General features: G+C 40.5%; 2 protein-coding genes across 3 annotated transcripts; both read left to right on the top strand.

Moving 5' to 3' along the window:
- Window positions 1–5,700: 5,700 nt before the first annotated feature.
- Window positions 5,701–7,603, top strand: si:ch211-120k19.1 (uncharacterized protein LOC563199 homolog). The gene is made up of 5 exons (XM_056234877.1): window positions 5,701–5,856; window positions 6,447–6,962; window positions 7,113–7,183; window positions 7,276–7,305; window positions 7,389–7,603. Exons 2-5 carry the CDS (start codon window positions 6,455–6,457, stop codon window positions 7,506–7,508), a joined length of 729 nt encoding a protein of 242 aa, XP_056090852.1. The 5' UTR covers window positions 5,701–5,856; window positions 6,447–6,454; the 3' UTR covers window positions 7,509–7,603.
- Window positions 7,604–8,410: 807 nt separating this feature from the next.
- On the top strand, window positions 8,411–19,514 carry rpl18 (ribosomal protein L18). 2 transcript variants are annotated; one of them, XM_056234904.1, is made up of 7 exons: window positions 8,411–8,495; window positions 9,128–9,214; window positions 9,365–9,472; window positions 11,017–11,115; window positions 18,901–19,024; window positions 19,191–19,260; window positions 19,375–19,514. In XM_056234904.1, the coding sequence occupies exons 1-7, from the start codon at window positions 8,493–8,495 to the stop codon at window positions 19,448–19,450; spliced, it is 567 nt and encodes a 188-aa protein (XP_056090879.1). In that variant the 5' UTR covers window positions 8,411–8,492; the 3' UTR covers window positions 19,451–19,514. The 2 variants fall into 2 exon arrangements, with proteins under 2 accessions (XP_056090879.1, XP_056090880.1); XM_056234905.1 differs by lacking the exon at window positions 8,411–8,495 and adding an exon at window positions 8,938–8,959.
- The last annotated feature ends 315 nt before the right edge of the window (window positions 19,515–19,829 follow it).

Raw genomic sequence — 19,829 nt, forward strand, 5'->3', positions numbered from 1 at the left:
ATGTTACCAATAAATTCAATTTAACATAAATGCTGTTGCTTGGTATTTTTTATTCATCATGGAGTCCTGAAAATTGTATCCTGGTTTTCACAAAAATATTAAAGAGTGGTTTTCAATATAATTATAAGAAATGTTTCTTGAAATCAGGTTATTAGAATTAGTTCTGAAGGATCATGTGACACTGAAGACTAAAATGATGACTGCTAAAATTCAGGTTCTCTTACGAGAGGTTCTCTCGTATTGCGTAAGCTAGCTTACGCTACGGGAGATATTCATCTTTTCGAGATATTGAAGCCAAAATTTATGCTTAATTTTGTATTTATTGTTAACGCAGTGCAGCAGCTGCCAGACCTAGAGCGGGCTATATATCTAGCGAGCTCATAGGCTGCTCTGCGGCAACTGCAGCAGCCTATCAGTGAACCTGGCGTGATGTCACGCCCAATGAGAGGCGCTCGCGCCCTCATGGCATCACAGCCCGCCAGAATGGGCGTGGCTATGTGTATATAAGCGAGGTTCAGAGGCTGCTTCCCTGATTCTCATCTCTTCAGCGAAGCTCTCCGCATCGCTGGACTACAGAAGCCACGTCGCCGTCTGAGGGGCATCTAGCGAGCTTAGGACAGCGCTCGAAGAAGCCGGCCGTCTTCGCCACCTTCAGCCATCCGTACGAGCTACGCCATCCGGCGACGTATCCTTTTCTAAAAGCTTTAGAGCACGTTCGCCAGCGCGAACTACTAAAAGAGCAGCGAGTGTCTTTTTAAAGATGCCTCGCACATCCTGCGGCTCTCTGCCTGGGCCAGGAACACGCAGCCCTCGCCCTCGCCGACGGCGGATGCGAGCTCTGCGAAGAACTCCCGTTGTCGACCCTGCGGGCTCGACTTCAGAGTTTCAACGTCGAAGCCGCCACGCCGCCTTTCGTTGCACTGCGCAGGAAGAAGCGCCGTTCACAAAGGCCGCCGGAACCCGCGACTACTGCGAATGCCTCGCCGGAGCCTCTCCCTCGAGCTTCGCCTTCGCCTTCCCCGCCCCCCACGGACGCGCCGTTGCCGCCGAGTGGCCGCATCGCCATCACGACGGATGAAGAGGCGGAAGAGAACGTCACTCGTGCGTGTCGCCAGGCTTGGGCCGCCGGCCGCCAGATAATCAGAGTGACTCAGACCTGCATTTCAGCTCTGAAGCCCTGGAAAGTGGCCGAGTGGTATCAGCGGGGAGTGATGATGGGGGCGATCTCACACCGGAAAGTCGTCTCGACAGATGCGTCCAACACGGGTTGGGGCGTGGTCTGCGAGGGCACGCCGGCTTTTGGCATGTGGTCAGACCAGGAGAAGCTCCTTCACATAAACTGTCTGGAAATGATAGCGGTCAAGAACGCGCTCACGCGCTTTCTCCCAGTTATTCGAGAACACCACGTCCTAGTCCGTTCAGACAACATGTCCGTGGTGTCCTATCTGAACCGTCAGGGCGGAGTCAGATCCAGGAACCTCTGCGATCTGGCAGAACGCATACTAGTTTGGTCTCAGCGTCACCTGCGGTTGCTGAGAGCGACGCACGTGCCAGGCCACCTGAACGACGGCCCGGACAGACTGTCCAGGGACAACGTCCCCCCAGGGGAATGGTCCCTGCACCCCCAAACAGTCCAGAAACTATGGCGCCTATTTGGCAGAGCGGATGTCGACCTTTTCGCGTCAGAAGACAACGCTCACTGCCCAGTGTTTTTCTAGAAGAGCGAGGACGCGCTGGCCCAGGACTGGCCCAGCCGCCCGCTTTACGCCTTCCCGCCTGTCTCATTGTTACCACAGGTAATAAAGAGAATCAGGGAAACGCGCCACTCGGTGCTCCTCATAGCCCCGCGTTGGGAGAATCAGGCTTGGTTACCGGAGCTTACGCAGCTGTCACAGACAGCCCCGTGGCCCATTCCGGTGAGAACAGATCTCCTCTCTCAGGCTCGCGGCTCGATCTGCGCTGGTCGCTGCATGCGTGGGTGATCAACGACTACCCGTTGCTCTGCCAGAAGGAGTAATAAACATGATCGTGCATGCCAGAGCTCTTTCTACCAGACAGCTCTATGTGTCTAAATGGTCTGTGTTTTCTAAATGGTGCACCAACAAAAATCTGGACCCACGGGAACGTGGGGTTTCGTGGCTGCTCGTGTTTTTACAAGAGCTATTGGATAAGGGCAGGTCCCCATCCACGCTCAAAGTATATGTGGCGGCCGTTGCAGCGTTAACAGAACCTCCGCGCGGCCAGTCATTGGGAAAGAACAAGCTGGTCATCCGTTTCCTTAGAGGAGCTAGAAGGATGAACCCTCCGCGCCCCCCGTCGGTTCCTGCATGGGATCTTTCTGTGGTCCTCGAGGCCCTGAAAGCCTTTCCCTTTGAACCACTACAATCCGTGGATTTAAAGTACCTGTCATTTAAAATCGTTTTTCTGACAGCTCTGTCATCAGTTAAACGTGTGGGGGACCTTCACGTGCTGTCTGTCAGCCCGGCGTGTCTTGAGTTCGGGCCAAATGACTCTAAAGTCATTCTCAAACCTAGACACGGTTATGTTCCCAAATTGATTGCTACTCCCTTCAGAGCGCAGATCATTTCCCTATCGGCTCTGCCAGCATCCGATAGCGAATGCGACGCCAATCTCCTCTGCCCAGTCAGAGCGTTGAGATTATACACTGCGCGCTCTGCCTCTTTCAGACGCACGGAGCAGCTATTCGTTTCGTATGGTGGGCGCACTAAAGGTCTTACCACCTCGAAACAGACACTGTCCGGGTGGATAGTGGACGCGGCTGCTTACGCGTCAAAAGGCTTGCAATGCCCTTTGGACGTCAGGGCTCACTCCATTAGAGGCATGGCCTCATCGTGGGCGTGGTCCAGTGGGATTTCCATCCACGACATATGTGTGGCTTCCCCGTCCACCTTTGTCAGATTTTACAATCTGGAAGTTCCCGCCCTGCAGGCAAAGCTTCTGGCGGTATACTGTAAGTGTGATACTATCACTATAATCAGCTCTCCTGGTTGAGCTGCACTACTGGGTTGCTATATGCTTACACAGACCGGCGCCGCCACTCTGCTGTTCCCTTTAAGTGCTTATGTACATGCGCTGGCCCGCACTACTGCTGGCCACCTTATTATCCCCACTTATCAGGGCTCCCCGGGTTCCCCCCTGGGCTCATGTAGTGGATGCTTGGCGCGCACGGCGTTGACAAAGCGTTCCCGTAGCGTAAGCTAGCTTACGCAATACGAGAGAACCTCTCGTAAGAGAACGTATCGGTTACCTAACGTAACCTCGGTTCTCTCTAGAAGAGGGAACGAGTATTGCGTAACCGGCCGTGCTCGCGCCACGAGCGACTTTCGCTTCAGTCGATGAAAACCAGGGAAGCAGCCTCTGAACCTCGCTTATATACACATAGCCACGCCCATTCTGGCGGGCTGTGATGCCAAGAGGGCGCGAGCGCCTCTCATTGGGCGTGACATCATGCCAGGTTCACTGATAGGCTGCTGCAGTTGCCGCAGAGCAGCCTATGAGCTCGCTAGATAGCCCGCTCTAGGTCTGGCAGCTGCTGCAATGCGTTGACAATAAATACAAAATTAAGGATAATTTTTGGCTTCAATATCTCGAAAAGATTCATCTTTCCCGTAGCGTAAGCTAGCTTACGCAATACTCGTTCCCTCTTCTAGAGAGAACCGAGGTTACGTTAGGTAACCGACACGTTTTCCATCCATCTAAAGAATAAAATAAAATATTTAAAACTAGAAAGCAGTCAAAATATTACTGTTTTACTGTTATTTTGATCAAATAAATGCAGCCTTGGTAAATATATGTATAATGATCTTGACCAAAAACAGATGGAAATTTCTTGATGGAAATAACAGAGGTGCCGATTCATGTGTGAAACTGAAAATGATTCTTCATTCTCCTTCCCAACCATTCTTTCACAGTTTGAGCCTGATGAATCTTGACATTGTCGTCCTGGAATACATGATGTGTCTTCCTTCATGCTTGTTTAAGAAATGAAAAGCTTCACTCTCCATCAATTCGGGTTAGAAGAACGGTTGCCAAACATATAACATGCTAGAAACATAATAATCACTGCAATAATGATCCAATCGTTGACTCTTAAGCATATACATATACATATTGGCTATATACTGTATATAACATACCTCTGTATCATGTTGTGTAGAAACCTACGATGATTGACTTGTCGTTTTGATGGCTTGTTTTTACGTGGTTTTTGCAAAGTCCTCATCATGTGACCAGCTGCTGAGGTCACGAAAGTAAAAAGATCCCGACCCCATGGCACTCCGTGCTCCGGCCCTGGCTCAAAGGTCAAAATACTGGATGGGCGCATAGCTTTGGGGATAAAATATGAGGGGCATTAAAGAAAGAGAGAAAGAAAATAAGATAATATCACATCAGATTCAGTAGTTGTTTGCTAAATTGCCAATGAATGTTGATAGCTTAGGCTCAGTATATTAACATTTTGTAAAACTAAAGGAGCAGAACATTCAGTACATCAAATTAAGATTTAGATCTCTAAAAGCCTGATAATCAATCTTTCTATGAAAGCACCACCTACCTTCTGTTACTCAGTAAGAATCCACTTTTGAAGCAGGGAACCAGACGACTTTGCACAGGTGATCCAGTCCTGCACCCTGACTGACCGAGAGACAGAGAGAGTGTGAATGAATGAATGACCGAGGGGAGGGTGACATTGATTCGGTGATGATGCCACAGTGAACGATTCTTTGTCTGCTAGATAAAGGGTGGCAAGGCCATTAAAGAGGACAGAGAAGTGCAGTAGAATGAAAAGAAAAGCAATTAGAAGTCAACTGGTTCGTGCCGTGCGGTCTCCTTGAGCATGGTCAAAAACAGCGCTTGTTAAGTGTTAGCAAACACAGCGCACCAGTTGAGCGCTTAACGGCCCTTTAATTGATCTCTTTAATCTCAGATCCTCATTAACACATTCTCCTGTCTGAGAGCTCTACTGGTTGCCACACACAAATTGCCTTCACATTTCAGCCCTCAGACAAAATGTTATTTTTACATATCTATGGGGACGTTCAACAGAATGGAACGTGGTCCAGAGGCAGGGAATATGACATGATTCAAAGCAGGAACATATTCAATTGAACTATGAATGCTTAATAAATGACTTAAAAGAAAATAAGATAGTCTACCATATACACATTAGAGCATTGTATTTTGAATTAATTCCTAAAGGAATAGTCTTGTAAATGCAGTTTGTGATATTTTTAGTGTCAGTTAACAACACCGAACCATGTTAAATTGCTAATGGCCTCTTGCTTGAATTTTTGTGAGATTCATTGGTTATGTGAATTATTGGTCCACTATCATTCAGCACTATGGTAACATTACAGTGGGGTGTGGACAGGACACTCTTCACTATATTTAGTGCAGCTTCTCACATGTCACTGCTGCATATGTTCTCTGCTTGAAGAACTTCTGCTTTCAGCCTGGTGTTAGAATGTGCTTCTCTCAAGTTTAACGTCGGTGAGCTTCATATACTTCACGTTGTATCTGATTTCTGCATTTCATTATGATTAATTTGTTTTATATTAAGTAGAAGGATGTTTTATATACTGATTATTAAAATAATTTCCCTTTCATAATACATTCCCTCAAATGTTCCCTGGTTCTCTCCATGTGTTCTTTTCTCACATTCTGGCACTGATAAACCTTATCATAAACAGTAATTCTTGCTACTTTGAACTTTGTACCTCAAAACAAACTCTGATTGGTCTATGTTTGACCAATCAGCTTTGTTTACAAGAATCAATCAGAGGGATACAAGTGAACCTTGAGATTTGTCATTCATTCTTAAAACAGGACAGCTACATGGTGAGTTACAACAAAAAAAAACATTATTTAAACTTAAATTGTCATTTGCAACTATTAAAAAACTTAAAAGTCAGCATGAAACAGACTTTTCTTCCCTATTTTGATCTGATTGGAACAGCATTGAACAAGAAAAAATGTAGGCTGGGACTTTAATTTGTCCATCAGGAATGGTTCAAGTGGTGCTCACTGCAGTGCCAAATGACATCCAGCTCTCCTTCTCTGGAAATAATGGGCAGAGTTATGTTTAGCTATAGGGTTAGTGTGTGGGTGGGGGTCGTCTAGCTCCACCCATTAAGTCCAGTGAGGTGGAGCTGGACGTCAAGCTCCACCCATTGGCTCTGCAGTGAGTAGCATCTCTTGTGGTTTGCTATTGCTGTGATGTCATGTGAGTGACAGGTTGTCCCGCCCTCACGCCAGTAAACACATCATCAGAGAAGAGAAGAGATGTTGCTGCAAGTGGGAGGCAAAAAAATAAGAATTTTGATTTCATGGTGACTTTAAAAACTCAAATTAAAAGGATCAAACGACATTTATTGTAGATTGAGCCTATTCAGTTTAATGAAATATTTGCTTTTATTATCCCTGTCCAGCGGTCATCATGAACAGAGCATGGACTTTGTTCAAATCCCATCCATACATCCCTAATGTGCTGGGATACACAACCCTGTTTGCCACAGCGGACCTCATTCAGCAAACCATGATGGGAAAAGCTCAGGACAAAGTGACAGAACAACACAAACCAGATAGAATGGGACAAGATCCATCTAAGATGTCCACTGAAGGAGTAACTGTGGCTGGAGAAGCAAAGACAGATGATCTGACTTGGTATAATACCAAAATAAGTGACCCAGAAGGCAATAAAAAAGCCTCGGAAGAAAATGAAACATCAGCTCCAGTCCAACATGTTCCACAGCTTCACGGCATCGACTGGGCCCAGACCGCTCGGGTGGCACTGGTTGGGTTCTGTTTCCATGCTAACTTCAATTACCATTGGCTACGAGGACTGGAGAGGATGTTTCCGGGGGGAGGGGCCAAAAGAGTGTCACTCAAAGTGTTTCTAGACCAGCTGTTTGCAGCCCCTATGACAATAAGTGCTTTCTACATTGGTGAGAATCAGCAATAAATATACTCACCAAAATTAATAACTGAGGAATTTCCACTTCTACTTGTTCAATCAAACAAAATCAATACAAAAATATATTGGTGCACAAATGAATGAATAATGATGAACTAAAGTGTTAATTACACTTCTAAAGGGCTGAGCGCATTGGAGGGTGCAGAGGATCCCCTTGAAGACTGGAAAAATAAATTCTGGACCTCTTATCAGGTAAACATTGAAGAGCACAAGAGCAATTGCACATGTGTAAATTCTGGATCAAATTTGACACATTGATTTACTCTTTGTTTCTATTTCGGTAGACTGGAGTGGTGTACTGGTCAGCAATGCAGGTATGCATTTGTTCATACATCTGTCAGATCTTTTTCTAAGATGCTTCTTCATTTATTTCCTAATTATATTCTTCATGTCTCAGGCTGTGAACTTCTCCCTGATCCCGCCAGTGGCTCGTACGGTTTTTGTTGGAGGAGTCGCTCTTGGCTGGACTGTCTTCTTGTGTCATTTCAAGCAACAGAAGAGTGACTTCCTGAGCTAGGCTTTATTCCACAGCTGCTTGAATATCTAAATATGCAACACACTGCATATATGCAACTTAAGGGATGCATTAAAGCTGGCTGATTTTTTAAACTACTGAGATTTTAACAAATCATTTTCCTTGTCTCCTATAGGTAAATTACAAATAAAATAATATTTTAAATGATCAATTATGCTTCATAATAAACACATTTTTTGTTACCCCAGTTTTCCCACTCATTCTTTTAGAAGTTGCAATGAAACGGAAGTAGTGACAGATCTTTTCTTCCACAGTGAAATGGATTATCAAGAAAACAATAATGTAGGTGTGGGAAATTGGTTCTATTAAACATTATGAGGTCCAAAAAAAACATCAGGTGTCTTCTTTAGTACATAAAGACACTTAATATAAAGTGGAACCAAAAAAAATTAAAAATGACATTGTTCACTTAAAATCCATGCATTCAGAAAATTGATTAGAGAATTTTAGTTTTTAAGAGATTTTTATGATTTTAAGAGATTTTTTAGAATGTTTCAAATGAAACTATAATAGGCCTGTATAGGCTATAATTATATTTATCACAAAAAAGATATGTCTTCATTATAATAACTTTGTAATCAAGCTCTTTTAAACGTAGCTGAGATAGACCACACTGCTGTACAATAGTAGGCTACTACATTTGTACATAATACTAATTCATTACGTTTATATAGCGCTTTTCTCGGCACTCAAAGCGCTTTACATAGGCCCTACATTTTTATTTAGCTATATTTGTTTGCTTAAACACCGTTTATTATGAATTTGACTGTAGACCTACTCTCTTTCTGTAACCAACCATATCCAATGCACACCAGAGTGTACACTGAAATGTTTTTTTTTTCAGTGACAGGAATCGTGAGCCTATCCGGACGCGCCATTTTACAGTCACGTGACTCATACCGTTCCGTAATCTCGCTATACGTCCTCTCGCGAGCTTTCTTTTTCCCTTTTCACTCTGAGTCCAAGATGGTAGGTAGCTTGATATCTCATGGAGTCTACCAGTATCCAAAATCTACCTCCATCCTCAGCAATATCTGTTCTAGTTCTACCGCAGATGATGTTTAGAAGCATTACATAGCGCTATAAATGATTAGATATAGGTATTATTGTGGATAGTGTGTGAAATTAATAAGTAAATGCCGGTTAACGCACATCGGGCCGCAGAGCTGAGACTCCCGTTCATTTGTCGTGTTTTAAAATACTTGCCGTACATACTCTGACGACAGCGTGTTACTGTCTCATTGATCTTCTGTTTATAAATATATATAATAAATGCATACTGGTGTTTAATTTCGATAACTGGTCAGAAGTAAAAACACTAACGTTACAGCAAACTCGTGTTGGCTAAGCTAAGTTAGCTTTACTAGTGCTAGCAGTATTCGGCTCTCACAGCCACATGAGTTACAGCTTATCTGAGACAAATTTGAATTATGGTAAAGACGTTTTTCACTTTAAGTTATTTTTTTCGTTGTGCTAGCCATTATTGCTCATGTGCAAGTTCTCAAGCTAGTGTAATCTATGAAGAAAGTGCTAATTCTCCAGGTCTGTGAAACGATGCTTTTTATTGGTGTGTAATTGATGTATTTTGCGGAATCCTACAGGGAGTTGACATCAGACACAACAAGGACCGTAAGGTTCACAGGAAGGAGCCCAAAAGTCAGGATATTTACCTGAGGCTCTTGGTCAAGGTAAGAACCAACATGATAACTTACTCAACACAGATAAGCAAGCAAGAAACTCCAGCTGTAAAACGTATTGCTACATTTCTCTGGCCAGTTGGATCAGTTGTCAATTTTTTCCTTTAATTTTATCAGTTTGCTTTTTGTTGTGTGTTGTAGTTGTACAGGTTCCTGTCTCGTCGTTCTGATGCTCCCTTCAACAAGGTCATTCTGAGGAGACTCTTCATGAGCAAGACCAACCGCCCGCCTCTGTCCATTTCCCGACTGGTGAGTTTAAACCCCAGTGTTATGCCCGGTACACATTGTACGATTTTGTCCTGTCCCAGACGAAAGATGACCAATCGTGGCGGTTTCTGTGGTCATGGCTCCTAAACGGTGGTCCTACGTCGTTAAGTGACAGAAGTTGTCTTGTCAAGGCCAAAGATGGCCTGCAATCAGTGTCAAGTTTAGCTTGATCATCTCACCGTGTGTTTGCTGCTACGACCTACATCTACTGACTAGCCAGTAAAAATGCAATTTGAAATGGTGTATTGTGTGACATGGTGCTAAAACTAACTACTTCCCTCAAGCCTCATTTACAAAATTGGCATGCCAAGTTGGTCTCTTTTCCCTAGCCATGACCGCATCCATATTCTCTCGCTGACTCTTCATTGTTTTTTTAGCGCATATAAAAACCACAAACGCCAAAGTGCAATTCATCTTGCTCTATTTGTTTATCACTAGCGCATGCTGATGATGTTTTATTCTATGCTAACTTGCGCCTACTATTCAATAGGTGTCGTCATCGTACAGTCTACATGCATGTCATACCCAAGTTTAATAGATCCATGTTGTACAGTGTTGAAATCACACAGTCTGTAGCAGGCATTACTTCTGCAGATCTCGTTTACACATGACCTTTTGCGTGTTAATTATTGGGCTGGGTATTAACACCGATTTCACAATTTGATTTCTACTCACAAGCTTGCTTGATTCTATTATGATTCGATATCGATTCTTTTAGATGTATATCAGGTACAGTGCATGGCAAATTTTCTCAAGGAAAATAAATCTCAACTAATGCTGTAAACTGTTTAGGGAACCATTACTATAATATTAAAGGTTAAAATGAACTGATGTATATGCACACAATTACATTATGGAAGTTGACATTTTTTTACTTTTAAACTGTAGCTGTCAATTTATTCAAAATACTTAAAATATTGAAAAACAGGTTGAGTACAAATATGAATATATTTAGCTAAATGCTCCTATCTGGAATTTTTTTTCTAGCTGTTTTATTGACGTCTTTCCGCAGTTGAAACACTGAGCAATTACATGAGACAATATGGATTGAAAGTGGTATACATTTTTTGAATTTAGTAATAAAATTGACAGAATTTGAAAGCTGAGGCCATTTCATATCAAACGTAACAAAGTGCAACAGTGCAATTAAATGGATGGGAGTTGCTACAATGTTTTGTTCATCACCTTGTTTCAGCATAAGACTGAAAAATCGGGTACCAAACAATTGCTGGTCCCCATAGACTTCCCCATAGAGTACGAAAAAAAAAATACTGACTAGAAACCGTTTGGTTACCCACATTCTTCTAAATATCATCTTTTAAGTTCCGTAGAAGAGAAACGCAAACATGTTTAGAACAACTTGAGGGTGATTTAAATGTCAGAATTTTTAGTTTTGGGTGAAATATCTAAGAATTGATATTGATTCGTCAAAATGAGAATTGGTTAGAAATTAATATTTTTAACACAGCCCTAATTAAACCTTGGCGTTGGTCTCATGCAAAGTTTTCTTCTTTCTCTGCCTCTAGATTCGTAAGATGAAGCTTCCAGGCCGTGAAAACCTGACTGCTGTTGTTGTGGGAACAATTACTGATGATGTCAGGATTCACAAAATCCCTAAACTGAAGGTAAGACAGACATTGAAAGTGTGGTTAATGTCTTATAAGCTTTGTGTTAAAGGTCCGTCTGTCCATGTCCATTTTAGACGTGATATGTAAACACTTAAACACTGTTATTTTAAAATTAAAGCCTTATTTGCACAGTAATTGTTTTCATGGTGTCGCAAGGCATTTTACATTTTTACTGCGGCTAGTCCGATTTTATTGCCGTCCGAATCCAGAATGTCAGTGTTTTTCTCCCACCATCCACGTAAAAATCCCTGCCCTAATTACCTACTGTTTTTTGACAAACACCAGGGTCGTGTGGTAATTTAATTGCCTTCCGAATCCACATCTGAGTTTACAAAAAGAGATTGTTTCAGAATTCACGGTTTAAATCCCTTTTGACCACTGCAGAGCACTGAGATAACTGTTGTGCTTTGCTGTATTTGCCTGCATTTTGAAGATGTACTCTTTTTATTACTGTAATGCTGAAACAAAAAAACAAGTACAATATTTCATCACTTCTCCACCTCAGCGAGTGGGAGCTGTTAAGAACAAAAAGAAAAGCATGCTAACATTTGAAATGGGCCTTTATTGTGGCCTCAACAGGTATGCAATACAATTTTAACCCTTTAAGTCAGGGGTGGGGAACGTCCGGCCCCCGGGCCGTAACCGGCCCGCAAAACAGTTTGATGCGGCCCGCGAGTCAAATCCTCCCCCCAAAAAAAGAAAGAACTTCAGAACCAAAAATCTCAGCAATTACTTTTCCTGTGACAGAAAACACAAAATAGGCAAAGTGGCAAGCAGGGCGAGGCCAGTAGCACGAGTCACCTGCGCACCGGTTTCAAGTTTCTCACGGATGAGCTTCGGGGGCGCGCGCGCCGCACCGGTTTCAAGTTTCTCACCGCGCCCCGCACCGGTTTCAAGTTTCTCACTGATCAGCTTCGGGGCGCGTAAAAGTATCGGAACGAAGACAGCGGAGGACCAGGCATGGACTTTACTTTATGTGTGTGTGGTCGTCGTCCACGAGGAGCTACTGCTTTTACTTTCATTTTGTCATTTGCGTATTAATGTATTAAAGTGGTTTAAACGTTTGCCGGTTCCCGCCTCCTTCTTCCCTGAACTAACCAACCACGTTACATTTAATATAATAGATAATATACAATATTATAAAATAACATAATATATTATAAAATAACGAGCGTTTCCGGGTGGTCGCTTCACAGTCAGAATGAACGCAACAGACACGTAACGTTAGCGGTTGTCATCGCTGATATGCATCATGGCGACTGTCAAAAAAAGAAAGGTAGATTCGCCGACAGCAAGTGGAATGAGTGGCCGACTAAAAGAGGAATGAGTCTGTGCTGATTTAGTGGAAAGAGTTGAGCCCAAGCTGTGGAAAGAGTATTATATTATGTAGGGCTGGGTACCGAGTTCGATACTTTTTAGGTATCGATCGAATTGCCTCGATACTATCGAGTATCGAAAATTGACATGTTGTTCGATTCCAGATTTTGATACCTACGGAGTTAACTCGTCAATGTCAGTGTTCAAAGAAATACATATGAAATGCACATACACGCAAACTCTACACACACGAGACGCGCAGAACTCTCCGCGCACATAGTCATATGAGACGCGCGCGTGGACTCACAAACTCTCCGCGCGCATACTTATTATTAGACACGACTCATGCGAGCACTGAGACGCGAGCACACACACACACAAACTCTCCGCACACATATTCATGAAACGCGAGCACACAAACATAATACCTTAAAGATGTGGAAAAGTCGATCAAAAGTGTAGGTGCATTTCTCCAGGCTCGATGCCAACAGCGCGTGGTACTGGCCTATGCGGTAAAATAATTGCAAAGACCGGTTCCACGACAAATATGATGAAGACCTTGACAGTGCACAGAGTAAACATAAAAGTTGCTCCTCTTCGATTGGTAAAGGAAGATACCTTGTTGACCACTCTGACAGTGTTTATATTGCAATAAATAATAACCTACTGAATGTACACTGCCGTCCAAAAATGTGTTGGTTAGTCAGAATTTCTTTTCAGCAAGGATGCATTAAAGTTATCAAAGGTGACATTAAAACATGTGTAATGTTACAAGATATTTCGTTTTTAAATAAATTATGTTCTTTTGAATTTTTTATTCATCAAAAAATCATGAAAAATGTATCATTTTCCAAAATATTAAGCAGCAAACTGTTTTCATATTTCTGAAGGGTCATGTGACACTGAAGTAATGATTTTGAAAATTCAGCTTTGAATTTAATTCATTTCAATACATTTCATTTTGAAATATATTCAAATAAGATTTTAAATTGTAATACTATTTCACAATATTACAAGTTTTACTGTATTTTTTATTTTTTAAAAATCAGCTTTGGTGAGCATGAGCTCTTTACAAAACGGTTTTTGTCCCTTTGTGCACTGGCTAAGGAGCATGAGTCAAACTGAAAAAAATAAAACCAAAGTTTTTCTGAGGTAATGTGTTATGTAATCTTGTTAAAAAGGATTTCATAAAATTGGTATCGAAAAAAGTATCGTTAGGAACCGGTATCGAAACTGAGGTATCGAAATTGGCACCGGATCGAAAGATTTTGAACGATACCCAGCCCTAATATTATGTGACTGTTTTGTGCTTTTATCCACCTCTAAATAGCTATAAATTAAGCTTATGTCGTTTTAGTTTCATATTGTTAATTATTAGTTTCATAGGTTGTTAAACCTATGACGAACTCTTTTATATTGCGCTGCATTACTGTCAGTGTTGTTGGTTGCGCTGTTGACGCTCGCGCAGCCTCTCAAGGAGAAATCTACACAAATGAGCGCACACACACACTCAGTTAACAACATACTGCCTATAAAAAAAATCTAAATATGGAGTTTGTATATTTTTAACATATGTTAAGCAACCTCAATTATTTTTCCTGAACACCATCACGATTGAAAATGTGACATTAATTTCCTACAACAGTTCAATAAACAGTTAAAATTAAGTCACTTACATTTTAGATGCAATATTGGCTGTTTTTGTTCTGTTTCAGCAGCGAAAATAGTTCCAAACAAAAATCACAGCAGAACCACGGCGCATCTCACAGGAACACTCAACCTGTTTTCATTACTGAATGATTCAGCATTTTGAACGAATCGATTGAGTCAAAGATTCAATGACCCATTCATAAACATCTGTCTCAATCTTGAATGAATCAACCGTTTGAACAAATCGTTTGAATCATGGATGAATCAATGACTCACTCATTAAGACGGTCGCCTGCCGCCACGTACTGGCGGTTTGTGTTATGTTTAAAAGTAGAAAATTCTTTCCAACGTTTCTTATTTGTAAATTTAAATCAATTTCATAACATTATTTTATGCAATTGTAATTTTTCAGTGTAAATGATTTAATTTGATCAGCCCTATAGTGTCTTATTATTCGAAATAATTTAATTTATTGATCAAATTTAGGAATTTAAAATGAAAGATGAAGCATACATTTAATAATATTGGGGGAGGGGATGCCCTTTAAAGGTGCAAATATTACAATATGCCGATTTAAATATAAAGCTAATTGAACACTGATGAGAATATTGTTTCAGAATAAATTAACAACAACAACAAAAAAAATCCGGACGAGAAACTTTTTTACTCGGACAAGTGAATGACAGATTTACTTGTCCGAAGGACAAGCGTATGAAAGGCTTAATGTCGAGCCCTGCCTATAGCAATGTCATCAGGATACACATACACCGGTAGGCAGTGGCCCACCTTACCGGGTGACCATGTCGTGGTCCACCAGAATTTATAGTTTACCCACCTCTTTTTTTTACCACTACACCTCTGAATAAAACGTACGAGTCCCAGTCACGCCGACCCTCTCTTCTTCTTCAAACACTGAACCTCATTACAATGGCCCTTATAGAATGTTAAAAAAATTGTAAATGGCCCAGGAAAAAGGTTCCCCACCCCTGCTTTAAGTGTCACCCCCCTTTTTTTGAATATACATGAAAATGCACATTTCGAACTTAAATGGTTGTAATTCAAGAATGCTTTGGAATATAGACGTAAGATTGGTCTTGTTTTAAAGACATTTGGCAGATTTTTGTAGAAGTGAAATAAATTAAGAAAGTGAAACAGAAAAAAAGTAATAGAAGTTTGAGTTTATGAACATGTATAATGTAAAAAATGTAATTATTCATATTTTATATAAAATATATATTTTCAAAACCTTGGCGACTCTAAAACTGCAAAAAAAATCTAAGCCAAAAATCTGAACAAGTTGTTTCAAATTTTAGGTTGATATCTCAAAAAATGAGCTTTCAGTAAGATTTTGTTTGGGCGCACTACCAAACTTTTTCACTAGATGACAACCAGACTCCATTACTGCCCATATAAGGGCGCCTCCATTTCCATATGTGTTTTGAGTGATTTGAACCATTATTTCCACAATTTTCATACAATTTATGAAGTAGACATCCTATTCAGAAGTAATATGAGAAGTTTGGCAGATTTTGATATGAATTCAACCTCTAAGAAACACATAAAAAGAACACGCATTTGCGTTATAGCTTCCTGCCACAAATGGTGAATCTATAATTTTTTTCTTTATATTTAAAAATAAATTCAGACCTTCTTTTCTAAAATAATTGAATGGATGCTTTCTTTTGAACTCTTGGCATGAAAACAAACTGAGGTTTCTACCCTTCTTTCATGATTTTTCATGTTCATCACTATTTTAAAATAAAGGTCTAAACACGCTTTAGGAGTATGAAAATATTCTTGTTGCAAATTGATAAATTACGGCTCCTCTGTAATTTATTTTGAAAATCAATCACCAAATATGGGAACTAGAAATTGTAAGCTTTCAAATGATATATAGTTTGTCAAGATTAGTTTAGGTTTAGAATAGGAGATTACTGTTTTAAAAATGTAATGGATTTGGGCCCACCGGTGGGCCGGTGACACTTAAGGGGTTAAGTTATTCTATACAATTGTATATACATTACAAATATAAACCAAGCAGCTATGTTTACCTCATGTAAAAGAGGCTGCATTACCTAATTTCCACATTTTGAGATGGGCAGAAAACTATTTCAGCTATAGCGCATCTATCTTATTAATATAAGAGTAATTAGTAATTATACTTATTCAAAGCATAGGCCTTGTGACATTTATTTACAGCAGACAATCATGTGACTGAGCACATGAGCAGCGCATTCCCGGCTTTGAATTACAAAACTCGCTCCTGCACTGCCTCCAACCGAGTGCATGAGGTGAAATGCACATTTATTTTTATAGACATCCACATGACAAACAGTTAATGTCTGAATAGTAGGGATGGTAAGATTCACCGATTCGCATCGGCATAAAAGCTAACGATGCGATGCATCGATTTAAATAAGTGTGCATCGGATACAAGTTGGCATTTGTATCGCGATGCATCGTTTCTAACATCTGCATCGGTAAAAAACGATTTATTCATATATAATTATTAGTAGATGCGCTATACTTTTACTATTTAGAAAGTGACCAATCATTTGTGACCAATATTTTATTATGTAACTGCTGCGTTCACACCGAACGCGGATAGAGCGTCTGTAGCAAGAGATTTCCATGTTAAGTCATTGTAAAGACGCGTTGACGCGGGTCTGGAGGTCCTGCGGCGCGAGACGCGTTTAGCGCGGTGCGATGGACACAATTTCGCCTCATTCGCGCGTCCAGTTCGACTAGATCGATTTCTCCTTTCTGAACTGTTGCTCAAGCGCGTTCTCTCATCACCACTGCTGCGCTGCTACGGGAATATGACGGATCACAACACTACGGAGTGCGAGGCGTTTCCTGAGAGTCTTTAAACCTTAAAGTAGGACATTAAGTTAATCTGGACAGAAGCCTGTGACTGCAAATAATAGTTTTTCCCATAGATGTATATTTTTACATCTGAATACAGTTATGAAAGACATGTTTGTGAAAGTTTTTTATTTATTTATGTTTATTCTTTGTTAAAACAGCACCTGCTTTTATTTAATCTTTTGGTTTTGTGAAGAAATATGTAAGAATATGCGTTAAAAGTCAGATGGCACTTAAGCTACTTTTGCTGTATGTCTGAATAAAAGAAATAAAAGTTTTCTATCTATACCATATCTATACCATGGAATAAGTATCTATACCATATTGAATTGCATAGCATCATATTTTTCTCCATTGCATCGTATTACATTGAATCACATCGCGTTGAATCGGATCGCACCGCATCGTAAGAGTAGTGAATCGTATTGCATCGCATCGGTAGCTGCTTATATGTATCTTTAATGTATCGTATCGTTGGCTATGCATCGAGATGCGTATCGCATCGGCCTCAGCTATGGAGATGCACATCCCTACTGAATAGGGATCAAGTTGAAATAATGCGGGCTAACAGTTTTAACAGTTGCAAATGCTATCATTTAACAACCTTGTAGCTTTCCCAGTGGAGAAAATGAGTTTTTACTTCCGGAACTGGAAACTTTCACTGCATTTTAATTTAAATTTTTAAGTGGATTGGTTAGAGAAACCAAAAGAATATAAATCAAATTTGTTCAGCAAATATATATTTTACTTGAGTTATTTTTCATTCTTAAGCATGCTAAAATGTATTATGAGTTTCTGTTACTTTCACTGTCCATTCTATTGCTCTATCAAATTTTAGCTTTCATTTAATATCACAGTGCATATTCAGAGGTGTTGAGGATTGGGTCAGTGGTTCAAATTTTTAGACACCAGTGAAATATCGCAATTCTCTATTCCAATTTTGATACTACAGCAAAACTACTAGCCTAAAACTGTAAATTAAAAACATTATTAAAGACAAGTAAGCAGTCTGTAAAATATAAGAGCAAATAATCAAATAGCACAAATAAATACAGTTGAACAAAGGCTACAAATGAAATAAAAACAGTTTTTAGAGTTTTTCAGGCAGGTCTAAGTAGTTTTCAGGTACAGAAATTTGATTAAAGTAATCAAATGTGGAATAACACTGAATATTCATTACTGTATTGTACATATTCTATTACTTAAATATAGATGGATCTTTATAGTCACAAAAGGTATTTGGTCAAGAGCAGTGAGTGATTTCTTTGCGTTCGTGAATCTTCTTGACTTGCAAACGTCCTGTAATGTAGGGAACCACTCGCTATACAAAAAAATCAGGTAACAGTTCATGTTTTACTTGCATATACGATTTAGTTTTAATCCAAATGACACGTGTGTGCTGACTGAACGAACAGCAATCGAGCATTCAACAAAAGGGCTCTCTCTCTACCGTCAAATAAAGTTAATTCATGCCTCGTTTCACTTTCTTTGCCACTGACATCCAAACCGAACTACAAACTTTCCACTGATGTCCGGGGATGTTTTCTCTTATCAGCTCACGCACCACAGCTATATAGGCGTTACTATATTCTGTGTAATATTCCACTAAGTAGATCCATTCACTTCATTCATAGACTGCCTTGTCCTTTATCCAGTTTATACTCTGATGTTTCTTTGTCTGGACACAAACACTGTACAAAATCTGCTTGGTATCGTTTTTTTTTTTAGTACGAGTACACAGTATCTGTGCATCCCTACAATTTATTTAAAAAATGTTTTAGGAACATCACAATATTAACGGCATTGTATGTATTGGAGAGATGTTTTTTATAAGCAGTCTCTATGTTGGATGTTTTTTTTATATATACTTAGTGTGTTTTTCACCCAGCAGAGTGCATGCAGTGTGAAGTTGTGTGAAACATAATTTCTCTTTCCTGTGCCCTCTCACAGGTGTGTGCCCTAAAAGTGACCGACGGTGCTCGCCACAGGATCTTGAAGGCTGGTGGACAGATAATGACCTTAGACCAGCTGGCCCTCACAGCACCTAGAGGACAGGGCACCGTTCTGTTGTCCGGTACGTGTGTGCAAAGCAAGAATACTTTGTGTAGAAAACAAATTGAATCTAAATCTGATTCTTGTTTATAATAACTTTCTCATTTTCCTGAACGAGTTGCTTAATTGTTCGTATTTCGAGCGTTTCAGCTCCAGATTGTTAAAGCATCTGTCTTTTTTGCAAACAGGACCCCGTAAGGGCAGAGAGGTGTACAGGCATTTTGGAAAAGCTCCTGGAACCCCACACAGCCACACCAAGTAAGTGATCAATGTGAACTTTTATTTCAAGCCTTCCTGAGCTTGAGGCTGTTTGATAAATGTTGATCGTTGTGATGAACCGTTTAACTGAGCATGTTCGTGTCTCCTCTCTAGGCCCTATGTGCGCTCCAAAGGCAGGAAGTTTGAGCGTGCCCGTGGTCGCAGAGCCAGCCGAGGCTACAAGAACTAAACATCTGTCTTTTTGTATTCTATATTGTAATGCAAATAAAGATTGGGTAATATTCAAAATACAATCTTTTGGAGTTGCTTTTTTTGATCTCATTTTATGCTCCAAAAATGCAGCTAAGTGACTTTAGTGTGTGAAATTGACACCTTACATGCACCTGAAGCACAGAAATGACTGACTTCACCACATCAAATGGAAAAGCAAACCTAATGATGAAATGCTTTGTTTACAACTGCAGGTACATGTGCGTATACACATGCTTCCAATAGTTTCAGAATTAGTCTAACTCAAAGATGGCTAAGAATATAATTATCGAGTTGAAAGAGGTTAACGTCAGAGGAAAGGCACACAGACCTTGATTGAACTTTTCCATTTTCATTTG

The sequence above is a fragment of the Rhinichthys klamathensis genome, unplaced genomic scaffold, assembly GCF_029890125.1.
Source record: "Rhinichthys klamathensis goyatoka isolate OS25496 unplaced genomic scaffold, OSU_Roscu_1.1 h1tg000407l_1, whole genome shotgun sequence".
Classification (NCBI taxonomy): Eukaryota; Metazoa; Chordata; class Actinopteri; order Cypriniformes; family Leuciscidae; genus Rhinichthys; species Rhinichthys klamathensis.

Coding starts and splice junctions, on each gene's coding strand:
- rpl18 (XM_056234904.1), top strand. Junction 9,473..11,016: donor CTCTGTCCATTTCCCGACTG/GTGAGTTTAAAC, acceptor CTCTGCCTCTAG/ATTCGTAAGATGAAGCTTCC. Junction 19,025..19,190: donor GGGCACCGTTCTGTTGTCCG/GTACGTGTGTGC, acceptor TTTTGCAAACAG/GACCCCGTAAGGGCAGAGAG.
- si:ch211-120k19.1 (XM_056234877.1), top strand. CDS start 6,455: ATGAACAGAGCATGGACTTTGTTCAAATCCCATCCATACATCCCTAAT. Junction 7,184..7,275: donor AATTCTGGACCTCTTATCAG/GTAAACATTGAA, acceptor CTATTTCGGTAG/ACTGGAGTGGTGTACTGGTC. Junction 7,306..7,388: donor TGTACTGGTCAGCAATGCAG/GTATGCATTTGT, acceptor TTCATGTCTCAG/GCTGTGAACTTCTCCCTGAT.